The 22,623-nt window shown below is 41.2% G+C and overlaps 1 protein-coding gene across 1 annotated transcript in view; it reads left to right on the top strand.

Moving 5' to 3' along the window:
* The window catches only part of mllt3 (MLLT3 super elongation complex subunit), a 102,346-nt gene that overhangs the window by 43,712 nt on the left and 36,011 nt on the right, over window positions 1-22,623 (top strand). Inside the window, exons 5-6 of the mRNA XM_038299369.1 lie at window positions 12,031-12,069; window positions 17,058-17,186. Of these exons, the coding sequence (XP_038155297.1) occupies window positions 12,031-12,069; window positions 17,058-17,186 (168 nt within the window). The remainder of the gene's footprint in view (window positions 1-12,030; window positions 12,070-17,057; window positions 17,187-22,623) is intronic.

Genomic DNA, 22,623 nt, shown 5'->3' with positions numbered 1-22,623 from the left:
GGACGATCACATTTATTTTACGTCTCCGTTTTTACGACAAACGTTCTGGAAAATATTAGCGTTTCGTGTTCGTTTTGACTTCGTGTGGACGGGGCCTAAGTTACACTAATGTGTTAACAGTAGCTTAACTACATCAGAAGCTACTTAACGTTGTACTCAGTGTTGTGCCTGAACGCGTTCATTGAACGAAAGTTCATGAACTCGTTCATATTTTGGGTGAACGTGAACTGAACGTACTGCATTACTGCCTGATGAACGTTATTGTGAACTCGTTCATTCTGGTGTCTGTGAACGGCACGCTCTCTCAGTTCAACTCCGTTCAATAGGTTGCCAGATTTCTATAGAGTCCTCCAGAAGAAACCCCGACTAAATCACACCATAAACAGGCCTTAATATGTAGCGGGAAAAACACCCAATCTGGCAACACCAGCTACCAGCGTCGTAGCCTACAGCCGCGTGCGTCATCAAAACGAAATGCAGCGCGGAAGCCACAGCAGCATGGAGGCGACCGTGGAGGCGACAAAGCAGCAGTATGATCACTTAAAACAGTTTTATGACCAGGTGGTCGGTGAGGATGATGGCAACAATCTTACATTTCTCTGCAAACTTTGCCCGCCGGCTTTCAGTAAAAAAATCCGCACTTAAACCTGCCTGGTATAATTTTCCAGGATTCCTTTTTATTATGTACTGAAATGGGATTTCAAATGGAAAAAATTATTAAAATTAAAAAAAACATTTGCACCTTAAAGACTACTTTCCTGTTTTTCTTTTAATAATTCCTCATAAAAAAGACCATTCAAGCAGCACATTTGTCCTGATGTTTTTGAGAATATACTGTAGGGGTGAAAGCTGCAGCTGCTACTAGTGTGAAGTGAATGGACAGCAACAAAGCGTTAAAGCAACAATGGGGAAATGCTGTCCCCTCAATGCTAATGTAAACCCTGGTTGGATAAGGATTCAAAACTGGATATGAAGATGAAATCTGACGCACAGTTTCAGAGTTACAACTGATAAAATAATTGCTGTCTGTGGTTCTACAGTAGGCTATGGTGTAATTGAGCAATATATGAAAAAAAAAGAACTATGAACTAGTTCATTTTTTGGAACTGTGAACTTAGTTCAAATTTTTGAACTATGAACTGAACTAGTTCATTTTAAAATGTGTGAACTGAACTTTGAACTAGTTCACGTAGAAAGAGAACTTTCCCAACACTGGTTGTACTAACCTAATATCAATTCAAAATGAGTCTGATACACTGGTTAAAATATTTATTAAAGATCAGCCAATGACATAAAACTGTGTAAAAATTGCTTTATGATCAGCATAATAAAAAATAAAAACTGAAGTAATTACTAGTAGACAAACTAGTAAACAATCTGCTGTTATTAAAACCAAATGAAAGGTACTGTGTAGTGTTCTACATATCGAGACATGGCTATGAGTTTGCATTCAATGGACATCTCTAGGGAAAACAAAACCCTACAAAAGGCATCTTATTTCTTTAGGGTCTCCCTTAGAGAAAACTTCTTCAGACCTCAATTAAACAGTCGATTCAAGTAACAAATGAATCTGTTTACAAAAGAAGGTGAAAAAATAAAGAAGCTAATTAAGTGATGAATATATTTATGTCTCACTGTATAATTGAATTTCTACCTACATATTTATTCATTGTATTTTGGGGGTAATTAATTGAATGCTTATTTATTTATTGAGCATGTATTTATTTTTATATATGGGAGAGCTGTTCCTCCATACCTAAAAAATCTTATCTGTGCAAAGCCTAAAAACAGATTTATGTAAAGATCCTGTCAAGTAAACCAAGCCATGAAAATACAATATTGAAGTTTCACTACTACTCTCTAATTAGTGGCACATATGGGAGAATTATCCTGCCATAATGCAAGAGCACATCATTTCAATTTGAGAAAAGAATTTCATCTTCTTGCACTCAAAACTTATAATGCTCACACTCAAAACATGCGCTCTCTCTCAAATATTTTCTCTTCTCTCTCAAATCTTTGTTTCTTCTCTCAGATTTAATGCTTCTTGCACAGATATTTTCTCCTCTCGCTTGCCTCCTTCTCTTCGCGCACAAACCGCGCTCTGCTCGAGTCTCAGATACGCTCGCAAACCCGTAGGCTTTGCTTGCAGATTTTTTTTGCTCTCTCTCAGACTGCAGTTGGATTGTCGCCTAGCAACCTTTCCAGCCAATAGAACGACAGCCTTGGAAAGGGTGCGCTTGTTTAACCCTACTGAGTGTGCCTGTGCTACTACGCCACTTATAAGAGCGTCAGCTGAAACTGCTATTTACAGTAGTTTTGAGGCTGATTGTTGTTTCAAAATAGAAAACCTGGTTTCATGTTTTATTTTTGTCCTGGATTTTGTAGCGTTTGTGGACGCTACGTCGCTACTTGATCAAAGCAATAACGTCACTACAGGAAAGTTACTTGATAAATGAAGCAGCGACGCTACGGTCAAGCTACTGGAAAATGTAGTTAAACTAATAGCTTCGCTACATGTAGCGGCGCTACTGCCCATCACTGCTCTGTACCAGGTCAGTGACTATAGCTCTTAGCCATTACTAGCCATTTATTCTTAGTCACTGACCTGAGTTTCTGTTTCCACAGAGGACCCGGTTTAACCGCTCCAGCTGACGACCAGCAGACACTGTTTTTTTAATACAGACTGTCTTTGTCTGTTGAATATTGGGTCCAAGGTTTCGAGCCCTTTTGTCATAAACAACAACTGCTTTGACAACTTGAAACTGACCAAACCAAAACCACTGTTTTAGCAAGAAGGAACTAGAACCCCAGGTCAGAGGGGAGTTAACACCAGCCCCCCCACCAGAGATTGTGTACACTCCAATAAGCGTACCCACACTGGAGGAGGCAGCAACTGACCTGAAAATAAGGCCCCGTCCACACGAAGTCAAAACGAACACGAAACGCTAATATTTTCCAGAACGTTTGTCGTAAAGACGGAGACGTAAAATAAATGTGATCGTCCACACGAATGCATAAAAACGCTGCAAAATGTATGCCATGCCTGTAAGTGGCGCTGTGGTGCCAAAGCCAAAATAGGCGACGAAATGTTGGGCATGCGCACTAATATTTATACATGGTTGCCCTGCGGGTCCATTTTCGTGGTTCAGTCAAATTCAGGTGCTGAACTATGTCGTCGATATTGCTCTGTTCTTCCTGGAGATATTCCAGAGGAAGAAGATTCTGTTGTAAGCCCGACAGCAGGGTGAGTAGCATGAGCAGCAACCATTCAACACAGTACGGCGCCATTGTTGTTGTGATACCGTGTTTAGAGGCGACGCTATGACGCATGCGTGTAAAAAAAAAAAAAAAATGCGGTTAGAGCTTAAAGATGGAAACGCGAAAACGGTGTTTCAAAATCTTCCCACTCTGAAGGCTTAATAAAAAAAAGATCGTTTACAGACCCCCGAAACGCCGGCTTCGTGTGGATGAGAGGCTGGTTTGGTGAAAAATTTGTGCGTTTAGGCCAGGGTTCGTCTTCGTGTGGACGGGGCCTAAGATTATGACAAAGATGTCCACCAGGAGACCCCGAAGCCAGTTACAGAGACTAAGTGAGGTACCATCAGAAAGTCTACTAGCAAACGTGAATGAAGCTCTGCAAGCAATTCCTACATCAACCATCACTGACACTAATGCTAGTGCTGTATACTGCACAGCAGCGGTAATCCTAGAGTTACTTGGCTGTAAGAACAACCATGTGATGAAATACCCAGCATAGAAAAGAAGGCTGGAGGATAATATCAAGGCAACAAGGAAAGAAGTGATTCAATTAATGCATCTGGAGATCTGGGAGGCTTCTTGCTGTCTGCTGACATTCAAATAATGGAGGTCTACGGCGCCCGAGGCAGAAAGGTCCATAAAAGTCCACAAAAAACGTGTCAATATTCCTCCATACTGCTCGTCCAATGTATTCCAAGAGTCCTGAGTGGGTAGCGTCCATAATTTACTCGAAACAAAGTCATTTAGAATGTTTTTAGAGCATAAACAGTAGTGTATAGGATTTCCTGAAAGCGCGCACCTGCGCGATCACGACGCTACGGAAGCCGGCAGACCAAACCAACGCATTCAGCTCGGCAAAGAACTCATGCTCTTCCTCAACACTGAAGTCCTCAGACATTTTTCTTTCGTTGTTTCTTTCTTTGCACAGGTCAACAGCACATTTCTTCTTCTTCGCTTGCATTATCGGCAGAGCAGACGCTGAATGCGCACTTTCGTCTGGTTTGGTCTGCCGCGGTTTCCGTAGACTCTTGAATGCGCTTTTGGGAAATCCTATACACTACTGTTTATGCTCTAAAAACATTCTAAATGACTTCGTTTCGAGTAAATTTTGGATGCTACCCACTCAGGACACTTGGAATACATTGGACGAGCAGTATGGAGGAATATTGACACGTTTTTTGTGGACTTTTATGGACCTTTCTGCCTCGGGCGCCATAGACCTCCATTATTTCAATGTCAGCAGACAGAAAGAAGCCTCCCAGATCTCCAGATGCATTTGAGATATCAAAAAAGTACTCCAGAGTGTTGTTCAGCATGGGGGTGAGTAGAAAATGAAGGCTAATCATGTTTTGGGTGTACTATTCCTTTAAGAGGTAGGCCTACAATGAAAAAGCAAGTACCCAAGAGGTATAGCCAGATGCCCATAACTGAAGCACTGGAAAGTGCCAAACAAAGGCTCCAAGCCTTGGCCAGCCGCCTAAGACAGACTTAGACAGATTTATTTTGTCATTTTGTTTACACCAGTTTAAACAAAAATAGATTTGTGGACTCCGCCCACATTCTTTTTGTGGGCGGAGTCAAGAAAAAAAGAATGTGGGTGGAGTCTTTTCTATATCTATGTGCTTTGCTAGTGGTGGTAGCATTCTAACTGAGACTCCCAGCGGTAAGCTGACTATTATTGGTCCTCAAAGCTCTTTTGGATTTAAAGTCCAACAAATCACAAAATGCCTTCCCGGGAAAAGTATTGTGAACTAAAACAGTTGCGTGAGTTGAATAGGAGAAACGTTCAATACCTCTGTGGACTGAACGAGCAACTGGAAAGGGACTTACCTGAAATTGACTTTACATGTGATGCTAACAGCTGGATTCAAAATGAGATAAAGTTTAGTAAACAGTTGGAAAAAAGGGTCCAGGGGCTTCAACAAGAACTCAAAGCCCAGGAGGCTTTCCGGATGAAACAACATCAGGAAGATGAAAAAGTAGAAGCTTTACGTCGGAGAAATGCTGAACTTAAGCAGCAGGCAAAAACAGCAGAAGAACAGTTAGTCGATATAACTGTAATGAAGCTTCAGTTCAAAATTGCAAAAGCGCAGGAGGAAAAGTTAAAGAAAAACAACAAGATATTGATGGAAATGATTGAAAGCTTGACAAAAGAACTGTCATTTCAAACTAAACTGGATAAGAGTTACAGAGAGACTCAAGAATTGCTTGATGAGTTGGAGAAAGTTGAAATAAGTTTTTTACAAAAGATTCAGGAAAAAAAACAAAACTTGAAACCTGGGATGACTATATGGTTCGCCTATTTGGGAAAAAGGAAGCAACACAAGATTGAAAAACAAATAACTTCCATCATGAAGAAAATGAAGGATATGAAAGAATATCTTGATCATATTGAGCCCTATTTTAGAAAAGACCCGACGCTCATGAACAAGTTTCTGTCTAGGGCAAGTGAGACATACGAGCAAACCGACTCACAAGACAGTGAGTCAGAAATGGAAGAGGTTTCAGAGCTGTCCCAACCTGAATGGGAATCCTCCACTGATCCAGATTTGAGGACGTCCAAATCTGAATGTGAAACCTCCACTGATCCAGAGTTCAGGACGTCCAAATCTGAATGTGAATCCTCCACTGATCCAGAGTTGAGGACGTCCAAATCTGAATGTGAAACCTCCACTGATCCAGAGTTGAGGACGTCCAAATCTGAATGGGAATCCTCCACTGATCCAGAGTTGAGGACGTCCAAATCTGAATGGGAATCCTCCACTGATCCAGAGTTCAGGACGTCCAAATCTGAATGTCAAACCTTTTCTGACCCAGAATTGAGGACGATCTCTGAAGCAGATTTAGAGGAACAATCTGTGGAGACGGTGGCAGGAAAGCTCAGTTCCAGTGAAGTGTTAAGATATTACAGCATAATATTTAAAAACACATGATTGGGAGATGGGGAATTTTGTACGTATAAGCCCACTTTGTTGGGATGTGTGTGAGTAAATCACACTAGTTTATTCTTTAAAAAAGCTTGTGCATAGTTATTAACACGGCTGCATCACTGCACTGCAGGGTCCAAAGCTCACCTGCTGTGTTTCTCTGTGATGTTGGCGTGCTGTGACTGTGCATCTGTGGGTTCTCTCCAGGGGCTCTGGCTCGCCCACAGGGTTTTAAAACCTCCTCGATTGGTTCACTTCGTTTCTAGAAATGTCATGATCACTAGTCTTTTCTTCTGGTAACTTGCTGCCTGCTTATGCAGCTAGAAATATCTCGGTCTGTTAAGTTGGATGAACAGTAGTTTGTCAAACATCCTTTCACAGGGGTTTAGGGTAGGGATGCACGATATTGGGATTTTGGCCGATATGCCGATATTTTAAAAGTCATGTAACCGATATCGATACTGATGTTAAAGCTGGACAAAAGTATATATATATAAATATATATATAAAGAGAGAGAGAGAGAGAGATTTTTAAAAACGCGGTATCGATCTATATTACTTTCAAAATATGAAATTTCATTGTTCTGTTACAAACTCTCGTGATATTTTGCAAATTCTTGTGAGATTCTGTTAGTAAAATATATCGATACCGCGTCAATATATCAACATATAAGAATATAGCAACATTTGGTGAATTTTCGGGGGATTTCGTAGCATAACGATGACATATAGCAATATTTCATTAGTAAAAGAGATTGATATGTTGTTTTTAAATGGCAATATATCAGCATATGAAGATATTGGGATATTTTAATGTATCAATATTTTTCCCTCGTCTTTAGAAGTTTTTAAGTCTGTAAAAAAGAAGTTTTTGAGGAAGAAGAAGTAGTATTATATATATATATATATATATTTTTTAGACTTTAGAAACTCAGAGGCCGATCAAATATCGGGTTAAATATCGGTGGGGTGGCCGATGTCCGATATTCAGTTTTAAGGCCGATACCGATAGGGGGCCGATTATATCGTGCATCCCTAGTTTAGGGTTTTCCAGCAGGAAAGATGTGATTGGTCTGGCTTGGGAGAACAGTTAAACTTGGGCATCATGTTACTGCTCCACATGAAGTGGACCAACTTTAGTGATCTGCCATTCTGGGATTTTTGGTTATGCCACTAGAGGGTTCCACACTGCGGTATTAAGTTCTCTTCCTGTTTTGACTGCTGAGCTGCGTTGTTGTTCAGGCTTCTCCGTCTTTTTCTTTCTGTGATATCTCCTTATACAAGTAACTCCAACTGTCAAGAAGCACTTTAAAGCCTAGCTTGAACATCCAGGTGGTAAAATAGGCCCACCAAGACACCCCACCTAGTTGTCCTCTAACATTGCCTGAGCAGCTATGCGATTGGGTAGCCGTACGCAGAAAACGTAGTCGTAGATGTCTGCCCACTGGTCGCCACTAACCCATCCATATTTCTAACCGATTTTCCCCGCTCATGGACGTACCCACTGGGTATTCACTTGGTAATGACACGCAGTTACGCCGATCGGAGGCAGTGATGGGCAGTAGCGCCGCTACATGTAGCGAAGCTATTAGTTTAACTACATGTTCCAGTAGCTTGACTGTAGCGTAGCCGCTTTATTTATCAAGTAACTTTCCAGTAGTGACGTTATTGTTTTTTTCAAGTAGTGACGTAGCGTCCACAAACGCTACAAAATCCAGGGCAAAACTAAGTAATGAAACCAGGTTTTGTATTTTTTAAACAACAATCGGAGTTATTTGTCGGACATTTATGCATTAGCCTCTATTCTGCCTCTCCTGTCTGTATCTACGAAACATGCGCATGCGTACTGCAGCGGAACTCAAAGAACACACACATGTTGTGTCACAATATCCTTGTGGGGACCTTCCATTGACTTCCATTCATTTCCCACTAATTTATATGGCCTAACCATGACCCCTGCCCTAACCCTAACCATTACCGACACATACCTATCCTTAAACCTAACCTAAACTCAATTCACACCTTAGTCCTAAACCTAACCCCCACCCCACGAAGAGAAATTTTCCTTATGGGGACCAGTTGTTGGTCCCCACAAGTACCTATGAGTCCCCAAAATGTAGCATATTCCTAGGAAATTGTCCCCACCAGGTATTAAAGACATGGCCACGCACACACACAGAGCCACACACACAGGATGGAGGAGGAGACAGGATCAGAGCGAGAAGAGCAGCCAACTGTCGCTACCACACCGCGGCTTTATCTTCAGAGATATTGAAACTTGTTGAATCCTCAGATAAAAAGTACGTGTTCAGATGTCTGCTATGCAATCCAAAAACCAAACCGTTGTCAATGTCCAGGACATTGAACACCAACCTGAGAACTCACATTCAGGTGAATCACTGATTTCCCTCCTGCAGTATGCAAGTGAAAATATCTAGCGTCAGTTTAAATCCCAACTCACTGTAGCCAAATGCTGTATGTAAATTAGTAAACCCAAAGCTTCCCACCTACCAACAAGCAGCGTGTGATGGAAAGGGACTATCCAAGTGGCTAAGAAAAAGTGTTAAAAAAAAGTTTATGCAGTTATTATAATTGTAAAATTCGATTAGCCTGAATAATGTTCAGTTATTCAAACATGAGTGATTTTAAAGGTTCTTGGCCATAGAGAGCTCATGTGGCCAAGACTAGCCATTTGTTTTACATAGCCAAACACTCATTAAAACAGTCAACTGCAGTCAAGTTTTTGAAATAAAAATGAGAAAAATATATCAGCTTTAACTTTATTGTCGCCTTTAATTTCCAGATAGTTCAATCTGATGAGTGCCACTAACATATTCTCATTAGAGAGCAGTAGCCAAACTTAGATATTGTATTTTCATGGCCTAATTTACCAGACAGGATGTTTACATAAATCTGTTTTAAGGCTTATTTGCACAGATAAGATTTTTTAGGTATGGAGGAACAGTTCTACCGTATATAAAAATAAATACATGCTCAATAAATAAATAAGCATTCAATTAATTACCCCCAAAATACAATGAATAAATATGTAGGTAGAAATTAAATTATACAGTGAGACATAAATGTATATATAGCTCTTAATTAGCTTCTTTATTTTTTCACCTTCTTTTGTAAACAGTTTCATTTGTTACTTGAATCGACTGTTTAATTGAGGTCTGAAGAAGTTTTCTCTAAGGGAGACCCTAAAGAAATAAGATGCCTTTTGTAGGGTTTTGTTTTCCCTAGAGATGTCCATTGAATGCAAACTCATAGCCATGTCTCGATATGTAGAACACTACACAGTACCTTCAATTTGGTTTTAATAACAGCAGATTGTTTACTAGTTTGTCTACTAGTACCCTATTTTCACGACTATAAGGCGCACATAAACATCTTTTTTTTCCCTCAAAATGTGCGGTGCGTCCTTTGGTGCGGTGCGCCCTATGTGTGTTGTTACTGCGACTTTTGAGACCACCTCATTGAGGAGATGATGAAAGAGTGGCTGAATGTAAGGAGACCAGGTGTTTTTTTTTCCACTCATCACCATCGCTGTTAATCTGACTCCATGCGTGCCCATCTCACAGCTGATGTGAAAAACATGGTGAAACAAATTAATGCTGTGCTCGCTGTGAACCGGACGCAGCAGGTGCAGCAGAAGCAGCGAGTTTACATGCAAAGTCAACGGTTGACGAGCGTATAGGCGCAGCAAAAGGTCCCGCAGCGCGTTTTGAGCAGCAGGCGCAGCGAGTCGAGAGCGCGCCGCCAACGCGCTGCTGCTGCTCGAGATGGAAAAAATGGAAGTTTTGCTGCTGGACGCGCCGCATCAACCAATCAGAGAAGCTGATCTGGGAGCTGACAGCGAGACAGACAGCGCTCTGATGACATATGATATTAACGCAAATGGAAAAGGCTGGATGGATGAGGAGATGATGAAAGCGTGGCTGAGGGAGGTGTATGTGAGGACAACAGGTGGTTTTTTTCCACGCATCACCATCGCTTTTAATATGTGACTCCATGCGTGCCCGTCTGACAGCTGATGTGAAAAACATGGTGAAAAAAAATGAACGCTGTGCTCGCCGTTATCCCGGGGGGTCTGACAAAGGAACTTCAACCGCTCGACATCGGTGTGAAGCGGCCGTTCAAAGTAAGGCTGCGAGCGGCGTGGGAGCGATGGATGACCGACAGAGACCACAGTTACAGGATAAGTGGAAGGCAGCGCCGGGAAGTTACGCCACAGTTTGCGGATGGATTGTAGATGCTTGGACTAACGTGTCTGCTGGCTCTATTGTTCAAGCTTTCGCAAAAGCCGGCATTATTTCTGAGGAGCCGCGCTGCACGGAAAGTGACTCTGACAGCAAAGAAGGGGAAATTGGCATGTCTGATTTAGCGCAGCTGTTTAATTCATAAACAGAGGAGGATGACTTTGATGGGTTTGATTAATACTTTGTAATAAATACATGAATAAAGCACAAACATACGCAGTTTTGCTCCCGCTCTATTTTTCTACCTGAAAACTTAATTCAACAGCAGCCTCTGGGCCGGGTCTCCTCCTCTTCACCGCGGTGGCTGGCAGGTGTTTTTTCATCTAAATAATCTAAATCTTGCAGCTATATTTGCTGTGATCAGTGGGAATAAAGTAGTTTTAATATGTTTTTTACGTGAGAAGGTCCACCTGAAAACTTAATAATTGCAGTCAGTTCATCCAGATTATCTATTTCTGTCGGAGGCGCTCAGACCCCCACATACCAGCGGTGCACAGACAGTAGAAATCCCTTCATCAGCAGCCTCTAGGCTGGGCAGCCTCTGGGTTCACCGCGGTGGCTGGCAGGTGTTTTTCATCTAAATAATTTAAACTGCAGGCACCAGGATACCGGTAATAAAAGCGAACATATTCTGTCGGCAGGTTTCAGGATTTTAAGTTAATTTAGGAGTGATCACAGCGCTGTGTCATCTGCGATGTGTCTGTCTCATGGCCAGCTCGCAGGTTTGATTAATACTTTGTAATAAATACATGAATAAAGCACAGTCATACTCAGTTTTGCCCCCGCTGTATTTTTAAATATGCAGTAGAGGTATTTAAAGGTAGTAGAGGACATGTACCTGTATATAAAAAACGCGCCCTATAGTCCGGTGCGCCTTATGTGTGTGTTAAATACAGAAATGGGACACATAACTGAGAGTGCGCCTTTTAGTACGGTGCGCCTTATGGTCGTGAAAATACGGTAATTACTTCAGTTTTTATTTTTTATTATGCTGATCATAAAGCAATTTTTACACAGTTTTATGTCATTGGCTGATCTTTAATAAATATTTTAACCAGTGTATTAGGCTACGTTCACACTGCAGGCCTTAATGATCAATTCCGCTTTTTTGGTGAAATCGGATTTTTTGCGTGTCCGTTCACACTTCCAAGTATATGACTTCTACCCATGAATTGTTTTGGATTTTTTAATTAACTTTATTTTATTTTTATGGGATTTCGGGGTAACAATCAACATATACCAAACCGAAAACCGTGACCACGAAACCATGAACCGAACCGAACCATGGATTTTTTTTTAACCGTTCCACCCCTAATATATATAAACACACACACACACACACATCCAGAGCACAACCAGCTTGCTGAATGTTGAATAAGACGGGTTTAAAAAACAAAAAGTGCTGCTTTATTTAATATTTCAGGTAAATTTATACACTGTAAAAAATAAAAAAATAAAATAATTAAAGTAATTAGATCAGATTCAGCCCAGATTAAAAATAATTTATACAGATAATAATTTCAATAGTCGGTGTATTTCTGCCAGATTTTGTGTAACTGTCCCTTTCTTTTACATTGCAGACGCGGGATCCTCACAAACGAGGTTCAGAAGAATCAAAGGTAAGAAAGGGGAGGGGCTGGGAGGGAAGAGGGCGGGGTCATACATGAGCAGCCAATCAGATACTAAGGAACAGTTCTGGAGTAAAACTAAACTCTTCCTGTCTCTGTTAATAGGATGTAGAGAAAGGCAAGTAAAGAACCGTAGATACTGCAGAAGAACTATTCCTTCCTCTACATTCAAACCACACACTTGAATCTTTTTATTTTAATCTGGTGTTTTAAAACAGGGGTTTAAAGTTTAGCAAATATCTGAGAAATGCATTTAATCTGGTACCTTAAACTTTATCATTTGGGTTCAGGAGTCTCTGAGTCAGAGGTCAGAGAATAATGGGTGGAACCTGTGTTCCCATCAGGCTCTATGATAGATTAACATTTGATAACAAGCTATAAGCAGGTATCAGTTCTGAGCAGCATGACTAAAAATCTTTACCTTTTTGCTATGAATCCATAACTCTGCACTCATAGGCCTCGGTGAACGAGGTCATGAAATAAAGAAACTTTCTGCCATCGTCTTCGGCTTCGTCCTGGACCGGGTCACGTGGGCCACAGCCTCAGCAGAGACTCCCAGACTCCTCCTCCAGCTGTGCTGGGGGAAGCCTGAGGCGCTCCCAGGCCAGCTGAGAGACTTAATACCCCATTTCCTCTACCCTTTAGAAACCGTGCCCAGATCCGTCCGAGCACGGTAACCAAGATAACTGTTGAGTGTAAATGGTACACAAACGGAACAGGACTGCGCCAGTCACAACTGCACCTAGCTAAACTGGTACTAGTTCATCAGCAGGGCTCGGCACGGTTCAGTTCTGGCTCGGTTCTCAGATAACAAAATCCTAATTTCCACTACCTCTGAGAACCGAGCCGTGCTGAGCTCGGTTCCTTACGAGCATTTCCACACCACGGTAGCGCGGTTCCTCGCCTTCTAGTGGCAATCTATGGTACTACTGCTCTCGAGAGGTAAAGAAGCAAACCAGCATGGCGGCGCCCGTAACATTCAGGAAGTCAGGCGAAGAAGGCAGCCTTTGATGAATTTACTTGTCAGTCGGGTTTTGGGAAGAGGATACGACAAAGGTCTAATCAGGGTTTACAGGCGCAGGAAACAACGACAGGCGTTGAGGTTCATTACACTGCTAAGCTAGCGTGACCAAACCTCCGTATTTCCCGGGACATATCCGTATTTCACGTCCTGTCCCGGGCGTCCCGGTTTTTTTTTAGAAAGTGAGGAAATGTCCTGATTTCACTGCGCACGACGCTCCGTGTGACGTAATCCCTGAGCCACGTCAGTGCAGGCAGCCCTGCTCTTTATCAGAGGCTCTTGCTCTGTTCGAAAACCTAGGACGCATCCTCCAAGGACGCGGTCTACCTAGACTGGATCCTTTGAAGTCCTTGAAAATAAGGAGACCGGAAGAGTTTTGGCTGTAAACTCGAACAGGTCCTCCCTTCGGCGGGTTTTACCGCCGTATGCTCTGTTGCTTAGCAACCGTGAAAGTTGACACACAAAGCAGGAAAAGAATGAATACAGAGGTTTTCAAAACTGCTTATTTATTTATTTTTTAAAAAGTTAAAGTGAACAAAGACTACACTCACAAGAATCCAGAGTGGAATAAAGGTTCCAACCACCGGGAGCAGGAACAAATCGAATCAAATGTAATGATAGAAACCTTAGTCAGTTAAATAACCTGCTGCTGTCATTCTGCACATCTCTGATGTTGCTGCTATTTTCAAATATCCATTACTGTAAAAATGTATCTACAAAATATATCTGCAAAATCTCTAATATTCAACAACAAAAAATACTTAGTTAAGCATATTGTGCAAAACAACAATAAAAAAATTAAACTCCTATCAGATTTATAGTTCCCACTCTGCAGATTTATTAGAATCTGTCCTTAAATTACAGCCAAACCCATTTACACAGTAACAGATAAAAACCTTTAGATAAACCAAACATTACCGCCACATATCTGACTCAATAACCATTAAAGCAACTATTTTCATTTATTTCAGACGGAACTATTCACAGAGTTGTATTATATTAAACTGAACTTCCAATTTTCACCACTGTTGTGCGCCAAGTAAAATTTACTCTGATCACGGAGCTAATCCCGATGATGAGACATTTGTTCTTTCAATCACCCCCCCCCCCCCCCCCCCCCCCCCCCCCCCTCCCTCCCCCGCTCCAAGGTGTCCTGGTTTTCCCAAATGAAAATATGGTCACCCTAGCTAAGCAGAATCATCACTGGAAATCGTGCGGCATGGTAGGGAAGCTAGGATTTGAATGAATGTCTGAAATTTCATGGTTACGGAGGCTGACTGTTCGCCTGACGTAGTCCGACTCAATTCTAGTCAGAATATGAGTCTGATGCTGCTCCATAGAGCTGTGATTATGGGGCGTGTTTCGAACGAACCAGGAAAAAAATGCCTCTGCACTCAATTGGATAGACCTACAACCAATAAGAGCAACGGAGTGCGTGACGTATGTTAAGCGACCAAGGGAGCCAGCTGATCAATTAAACTTTTGCCGAATCCCGTAGGAAGGACGCCAAAAACATCTTTCTTTTCAACAAATGCCTTGATCGCGTTTCTCTGTTCCTCTTTTAAAATTATTTTGCTGTCGATATCTTCTAGAACAGACCTAATAGCAGAATCTACTCACCTCAACTCTCCAGCGGCAGCCATTGTAGCGCGCTTTGGTGACGTGGTTGATTACGTTCCTGTTAATCATCTGTCCATCATCGTATAAAGCCCGCCCTGACAATTTGATTGGCCTGCCAGATATTGTGCGAGCATACTCGCGCTACAATTGAGCAATGGCAGACCGAATTTCCCGACCTCAAACCTTGTGGGCGGGGCTAAGTTCGGAATGGTACCCTGGCTAGTTGACTGTAAGGAGATGATGCGGTCTGCTCACATGAGGCCATGTCATCTACATGGGACTCTGCTCCACAGTGAGATGGCGCTACTCGGACTCGTCTATCCGGAAGCCAAACGAGTAGAAGAGGAGCATAAAGCTCACTAGAGTTAAACGCGCTGCTTTGGCAATTTGTGCAATTTTGTGCTGAAAGCCCAAAATTGGCTGAGCAAACGTGACTACTACGGTCTGTCAATTTACAGAAAGAACTCCATTTCACTCATTGCACCCCCGCCATGCTTCTGTGAGGAGGAAGAAGAAGGATCCTTGTTTGCCCACTAAACGATTTGACCACGACCACATTACGACGGTCGACTGAATTTCAAACATATTTGATTTTCTCCCGTCCTTGTGATTCCTGATGGGAGGTGGTCATTAGAGGCTGTTCACCCCTCGTTACCCCCTGTACACTACACCATGCTAGCCTGGGTGCCATTCCGAACTTAGTCCCGCCCACAACGTTTGAGGTCGGGAAGTTCGGTCTGGCATTGCTCAATAGTAGTGCGAGTATGCTTGCCCAATATCTGGCGGGCCAATCAAATTGTCAGGGCGGGCTTTATACGATGATGGACAGATGATCAACAGTAACGTAATCAACCACGTCACCAAACGGTGATGCAACTCGCCGTGAACGACGAGGTGGATATAGCCAGCGGTCGTTGCCAGCTCCTTTTCGGAAGCCCGGAATCCTGGCTGCTGAGGGACATGCTAGGCTCCGATGTTTTTCAAGCTAACGTTATGGGTATCGTCGTGGACGAAGTTCATCTAACTTAATGGTAACAGATCATCTGACTGTCTGATTTAGTAAATAACTCGCAATGTCGTGATATTAATCCCATGTTGTAAACATAGTAGGTAACGTTGTACGTTTGAGGTCGGGAAGTTTAACATACGTCACGCACTCCGTTGCTCTTATTGGTTGTAGGTCTATCCATTTGAGTGCAGAGGCATTTTTTTTCCTGGTTCGTTCGAAACACGCCCCATAATCACAGCTCTATGGAGTAGAATCAGACTCATATTCTGACTAGAATTGAGTAGGACTACGTCAGGCTAACACCACAAACCATCAGGCTGAAAGTCGGCCCGATTGGAAAAAATTCTCGCATGAACGATAAATCGCTCCGAAAAGGGGAAAAAATCGTACAGTGTACGCCCGGATAAAATTAACACTTCTTATTAAATATTGGGAAAAAAAGACATTGATAGCGCATTTTAAACAATTTGCAAATAAAACTTATAGAAAATCTACATACATATACGTGTTATCGGATAGAAATAATCATATCCGTAATGGAAAGTTGTATATATTACATGTTTATTTTTTCCTGTGTTTTATTTTTAGATTGAAGCCTTAGTCTTGGTAACGATTGGATTAATAAATCAGGTTTAATTCAAACTAAGTTTCAGCCCCGATCATGTCTGAAGAAGAAGGGAGTCTGGTGGTCATCATCCCTACTATGAGGTATGGTGGAGGCAGCATCAGGATGCGGGGAGCTGCACTGCAAAAGCGATCTAGAAATAAGTTAAATATTCTTAAATTCAGTGTATTTACCCTTAATTTCAGTAGGTAAACAAGATGATCTGCCAATTGAATGAATGTTTTTACTCTTAAAATAAGATGATTAGATAATATGCACTTGAAATAAGACAATACAAATGTTTTTTCTTCTTTTAAATGTAAATTGTCTTGTTCCATTGGCAAAAGGTCTCCCTTACCTCCTCAATTCAAGAACAAATGCACCTTTTTTAAGAAAAAATTACTTACGATTACATTTTTTGCAGTGTGGACACCCAAACAGATTTATTAGTTTCAGAGGCATCAGGAGGAGGTCCTTCAGGGACGTTTATCTAACCTCTTTATCACTGTGTGAAGATCAGACGTTAAAACCGAGGCTCCTGGGAAATAAACTCAGTTTTTTCTACGTTTATATAAACAGAAAATCTATTTATTTTATGTGTAGAAGGAAAGATTAAACGTTTTCCAAGTATAACCAGAACATTAACGAGAATTCTCTCCATATCTATGTTGAGTCTCCGTGTTCTTTGTGAATGAAGAGGCTGAGGTGGTTTTTCCTTCTGGCAGGTGATAGTGATGCAGGAAGGATCGACGTCTCTGTTCAGTCAGCACCTCAAGCTGCCAACGCTTCCCAACAGCTCCCTGACGTCCTCCTCCTCCGACCCAAAGAAGAGCAAGAGCTTCCACACCTCTAAGGTGGGTGTCTGGGATCAACTAAGGCCCCGTCCACACGAAGTCAAACCCTGGCCTAAGCGCACAAATTTTTCACCAAACCAGCCTCTCATCCATACGAAGCCGGCGTTTCGGGGGTCTGTAAACGATCTTTTTTTTATTCAGCCTTCAGAGTGGGAAGATTTTGAAACGCCGTTTTCGCGTTTCCATCTTTAAGCTCTAACCGCATTTTTTTTTTTACACGCATGCGTCATAGCGTCGCCTCTAAACACGCATGCGCGACACAGTATCACAACAACAATGGCGCCGTACTGTGTTGAATGGTTGCTGCTCATGCTACTCACCCTGCTGTCGGGCTTACAACAGAATCTTCTTCTTCTGGAATATCTCCAGGAAGAACAGAGCAATATCGCAATATCAAAATGGACCCGCAGGGCAACCATGTATAAATATTAGTGCGCAAGCCCAACATTTCGTCGCCTATTTTTGCTTTGGCACCACAGCGCCACTTACAGGCCTGGCATACATTTTGCAGCGTTTTCATGCATTCGTGTGGACGATTACATTTATTTTACATCTCTGTCTTTACGGCAAACGTTCTGGAAAATATTAGCGTTTCGTGTTCATTTTGACTTCGTGTGGACGGGGCCTAAGCCGGCGTCCGTTCCGGAAACGCTCACACCTTCAAAGAAAATGCGATTCGAAAAATTTAAATTTAAGTAGTTAAAATTGTAAAATAAAATAAAAAAATAATAATAATAATTGAAAACTTTCTTTTTCTTTTAAACATTTTTTGAGATTTTGGTTTGCATGGTCACCATTAGTTTCTATTTTTAGGAACAATGTTTGATTTTTTTAAAGTTTACTTTTCTGTTTTATTTTTTAAAACCAGATCTCTTTTTTCTGATGTCATTGCAAGCTGTTGCTGGTTTGTTAATCGATTGATTAAGTTTATTGATCTCAGTGGAGAAATTTACTCGTTCCATCAGCTCAAATGGTCAAAGCAGAAGTAGAATGGTGAAAGGAAGAACAAGGTGCATGAGGTTTATACAGTGCGTCCACATATGACAGCTGATGGTGCGTGGTGTATTGTACAGGGGGGGGTAACGAGGGCCGATCAGCCTCTCACAATTACCTTCTGATCAGGAATCACGAGGTCGGGAGAAAATCAAACATGTTTGAAATTCATCGGCCGTCGTGGGCAAATCGCTCAGTGGGAAAACAATTCAATTCTATTCAGTTTATTTCTATAGCTCCAATTCACATCATGTCATCTCAGGTCACTTTCCAGTTCACCAGATCATCCAGTCAGATTGATTCAAAACTGATTTCATCGACTCATCGATTCTTCAGCAATCCCTCACACTAAGCATGCTTGTAGCGACAGTGGAGAGGAAAAACTCCCTTTGAACAGGAAGAAACCTCCAGCAGAACCAGGCTCAGTGTGAGCGGCCATCTGCTGAGGCCGACTGGGGTTCAAGGAGACAGAAGCAGACATAGAAAAAGAAGCATAGATACAAAAGGCAACTGGAAAAGGCGGCCCCGTCCAGTAAACACTCAGCCAGGCAGACGAGCTCCGAGCCAGCTCCCATGTCAGAGGATGAAGAGAGCACATCCAGTTAGTCACAGTCAGAGAAACAGGACTACACTGGAAAACAGGCCAAGCTCCAACATCTAGAAACAAAGGTGTTGATGGCAGCAGCACAGCTGATATTTCTCTCCAGGATGGAGTCACAGCCAAACAGGAACAGACCAGATGAAGCTACTATGAGAAAAAGCAGAGAGAGCAGAACGTTAGAGATTGAACTAACAGATTCTGCAGAGTGGGAGAATAGAGATAGAATGAAACAAGGATTCGTCTTCTTCTTCCTCTCAGATGTAAACCCAACAGCATGCCGGGGGTGCAATGAATGAAATGGAGTTCTTTCTGTCAAACTGACAGACCGTAGTAGCCACGTTTGCTCAGCCATGTCTTTGTCCAAATACGTCGTCTCCTTTTATTTTTAGGGCTTTCAGCACAAAATTGCCCAAACTGCCAAGGCAGCGCATTTCACTCTAGTGAGCTTCAGATTGCTTCATATTCATTTAGCTTCTGGATAGAGGATTTAGAGTAGCGCCATCTCACTGCAGAGCTGAGTCCCACGTTTCTTTTTTTTTAGTGTGAGCAGGTAGATGGCATCAGAGCGTCGGGTCGCACGGCGTGAGAACAAACATCGTGAGCCGTGAACTTTTAAACCCTGCTGTTTCGTCTTACAGTGTGAGCTGTAGCTGCGTGCAACGATTGAAAAAATCCCAAACAGTACGCCCTTTAGTGAGTTTGTTTTTCCATTTTAATAAAAATAATTTTTGCTTTCCTTTTTAAAGGCGTCGATTATTTTAACAACATAGGTTAATTTTTGCTTCGTATAGGATCAGTAAAATTTTCTCTGTAGGCAGGATCATTTATTAGCTTTAGGTAAGATTTAAAAAATTTTTTAAAGGACAAATCAAAGATTTGTGGAAAAGATGAGACCGACTCCATTATTGTGTTTTGGATTTGCTTGAATTGTAATTTCAGATCCAAGTAAATGGAAACCTTCTTCACGTGGAAACAGTTTCCAGTCTAAACACTGAAATTTGATAAATTAGCCGTGGAGCAGGAGGTCACGCCCGCTCCCATTCTGGAGTCGCTGCTCTCTCCATTATATTCAGAGTGGAGCAGGCAGGGTTTAAAAGCAGCACGAGTCGGAGCTGTTGGTCAGATCAACAGCTACTGCAATTCAATTCACTTTATTAATAAACTGAATTCACATCATGTCATCCAGTTCACCAGATCATCCAGTCAGATTGATTCAAAGTTTATCTATCTAAGGAAAACCAGCTGATTGCATCGACTCATTGACTCTTCAGCAATCCCTCACACTAAGCATGCTTGTAGCGACAGCGATTAATACCCTATAGAAAAAAATCCATGCTTCAGCTTTATGAATTGTTTTATGTTTTTCCTTATTTTAAAGGCAAAAAATACAAATAAGCTCTTGGTTGGTTAAGATGATGACAGCTTTCTTAGGGCAGATATTTAACAAAAATAATAGGTTGTGTTTTATTTAAAAGAAACAACATGTAATATTTAACCGCCTTAAACAAGTTTTACTTACCTGGACTCAGGGCAAAATGTACAGAAGAGGATTAGGGTCACTGAAAAAAGAAAAAAAAAGTTAACTGATCTTTAAATTTTATTTCAGTTTAATATCCGAAAAAAGTCAGAATTCTGACTTTTATCAGAATTTTGGACCTTAATGTCAATGGGCAGCATGTAGGAAGAGATGTGGAGCACATAGCTTCACTGACAAACATGTGAGGTGTTTGAGGTGGCCAGTGACACATTGGTGGAAAATGATGGAATTAGGCAACTTTTTACGTGCCTGAGGGGTCCCCTCATTAATGGAGGAGCAGAAGGTAATTAAAACAACAGAGATAGTTGTCGCTACCCGATCCGTACCGGTAGCACGATCCGTACCATCAGCTCATTTGCGCCTGCGCGAACAGAATAACTTCCGGGTCGCCAAAAAATAATGTAATTACGGTACTGAAAAAACTTTATTTATATCCTTAAATAATTAAAGAATACTAAACTACATCGTAAAAACAATATTGAAGACTTTTCTGGAAGAAATGGATGCTTTTTAAATTCAATCCATTGTATTGCTTGACGTCATTTTGCTGGAATAAAAATCCAAATTTTCGGGAAATGTTCCCTTATCAATGAAAAACTGCAGGTCACGAAAGGTAGCAAATGAATCCATTGTGGGATCAGTACTGCTGGAGTGCATAGTTAAGTTCAGAGTAAATCAAATATTTAAACAAATTTAAATATGCGACGTATATTTGCGCATGCTCAGAGCAGTCAAAGTAACTATCACAAGGCGATTGAACTTTTTTTATGTATTTCTGTTTTTTTATTTTTAGAAAATGCAATATTGACGAAAATACAAAGATGTACAAAAAGAAACCCATGCCTCTAAAAAATACAAAAGCATAAAAAAGTAAGAAAAAGGAAATATTGCCACCGGAAGTTATTCTGTTTGCGCAGACGCAAATGAGCTGATGGTACGGATCGTGCTTCCGGTACGGATCGGGTAATGACACTAGTCTCTAAAACAGACATGGCTATGGCTTGATGCTAACATGTTTGTTAGCTGTCAGAATTCTGAGAAAAAAGTCAGAATTCTAAGATTAAAATCAGAATTCTGAGATTAAAATCAGAATTCTGAGATTAAAGTGAGAATTCTGAGAAAAAAGTGAGAATTCTGAGAAAAAAGTGAGAATTCTGAGAAAAAAGTGAGAATTCTGAGAAAAAAAGTGAGAATTCTGAGAAAAAAAGTGAGAATTCTGAGGAAAAAAAGGTGAGAATTCTGAGAAAAAGGTGAGAATTCTGAGAAAAAAAGTGAGAATTCTGAGAAAAAAAGGTGAGAATTCTAAGAAAAAAATGTGAGAATTCTGAGAAAAAAAGGTGAGAATTCTGAGAAAAAAAGGTGAGAATTCTGAGAAAAAAAGGTGAGAATTCTGAGAAAAAAAGGTGAGAATTCTGAGAAAAAAAGGTGAGAATTCTGAGAAAAAAAGTGAGAATTCTGAGAAAAAAGTGAGAATTCTGAGAAAAAGGTGAGAATTCTGAGAAAAAAGTGAGAATTCTGAGAAAAAAAAGTCAGAATTCTGAATTTTTTCCCATATTAAACTGAAATAAAAACTGAAATAAAATTTAAAAATCAGTTAACTTTTTTTTTTCTTTCTGTGGCCCTAATCCTCTTCCGTAAAAATTGCCCTTTGGATATGAAAGGTTGCAGACCGCTGCACTAATTGGTGCCCCATATAGTACTTAGGGCGGACGTTTGGACACAGCCCCCGTTTATACTGTCGTAATTCAGACTTCTTACCTATGAGAAAAGAAGTTGTTTCCCTATAATGATCCAGCATCCCAACATAACAGCACAAATACAAATATTAGCTCAGGATCACTTATTTTGGATGAGGTATAAGAAAGGTAGAGCCAAGGAGAAACGTCTGTCCGGACTGAAACTGTCCCCCGCCGGTTGAGGCTGTGCTCCACCTCCACCTTTCTCTCTACTCACCCAGTAACAAAGCAAACATCTCTGTTTTTAACTAGCTAATCGGTTTAATCATTCTGTCCGGCTCCTTTTCGACACTTATTTTACTTTGCATCTGGCAGGTACAACAGCCCACTTTATTTACTATATACCAGTTTTATTCAACACATTTCCTGACCCTATATTCCCCAAATGCAGTTATCAATGCATGTCTAAGTTACACCTTCTAAATGCAAGTTAAAAGGGTTCATCAACACAAGTTTAGGAAATTGCGAACGTTAAAGCGAACCTAAAAAAAGACGTAACTTTTTACCACGCAACTTAAGTTGGTAGGTGTCTATAGAGAGAAAGGGATGAGTCACTTACCAAAAGGTTGG

This window comes from Cyprinodon tularosa, unplaced genomic scaffold, assembly GCF_016077235.1.
Source record: "Cyprinodon tularosa strain WSP-4 unplaced genomic scaffold, ASM1607723v1 ctg427, whole genome shotgun sequence".
Classification (NCBI taxonomy): domain Eukaryota; kingdom Metazoa; phylum Chordata; class Actinopteri; order Cyprinodontiformes; family Cyprinodontidae; genus Cyprinodon; species Cyprinodon tularosa.
The sequence above is the reverse complement of the archived record's forward strand: the minus strand, read 5'-3'. Positions and strand labels throughout refer to the sequence as shown.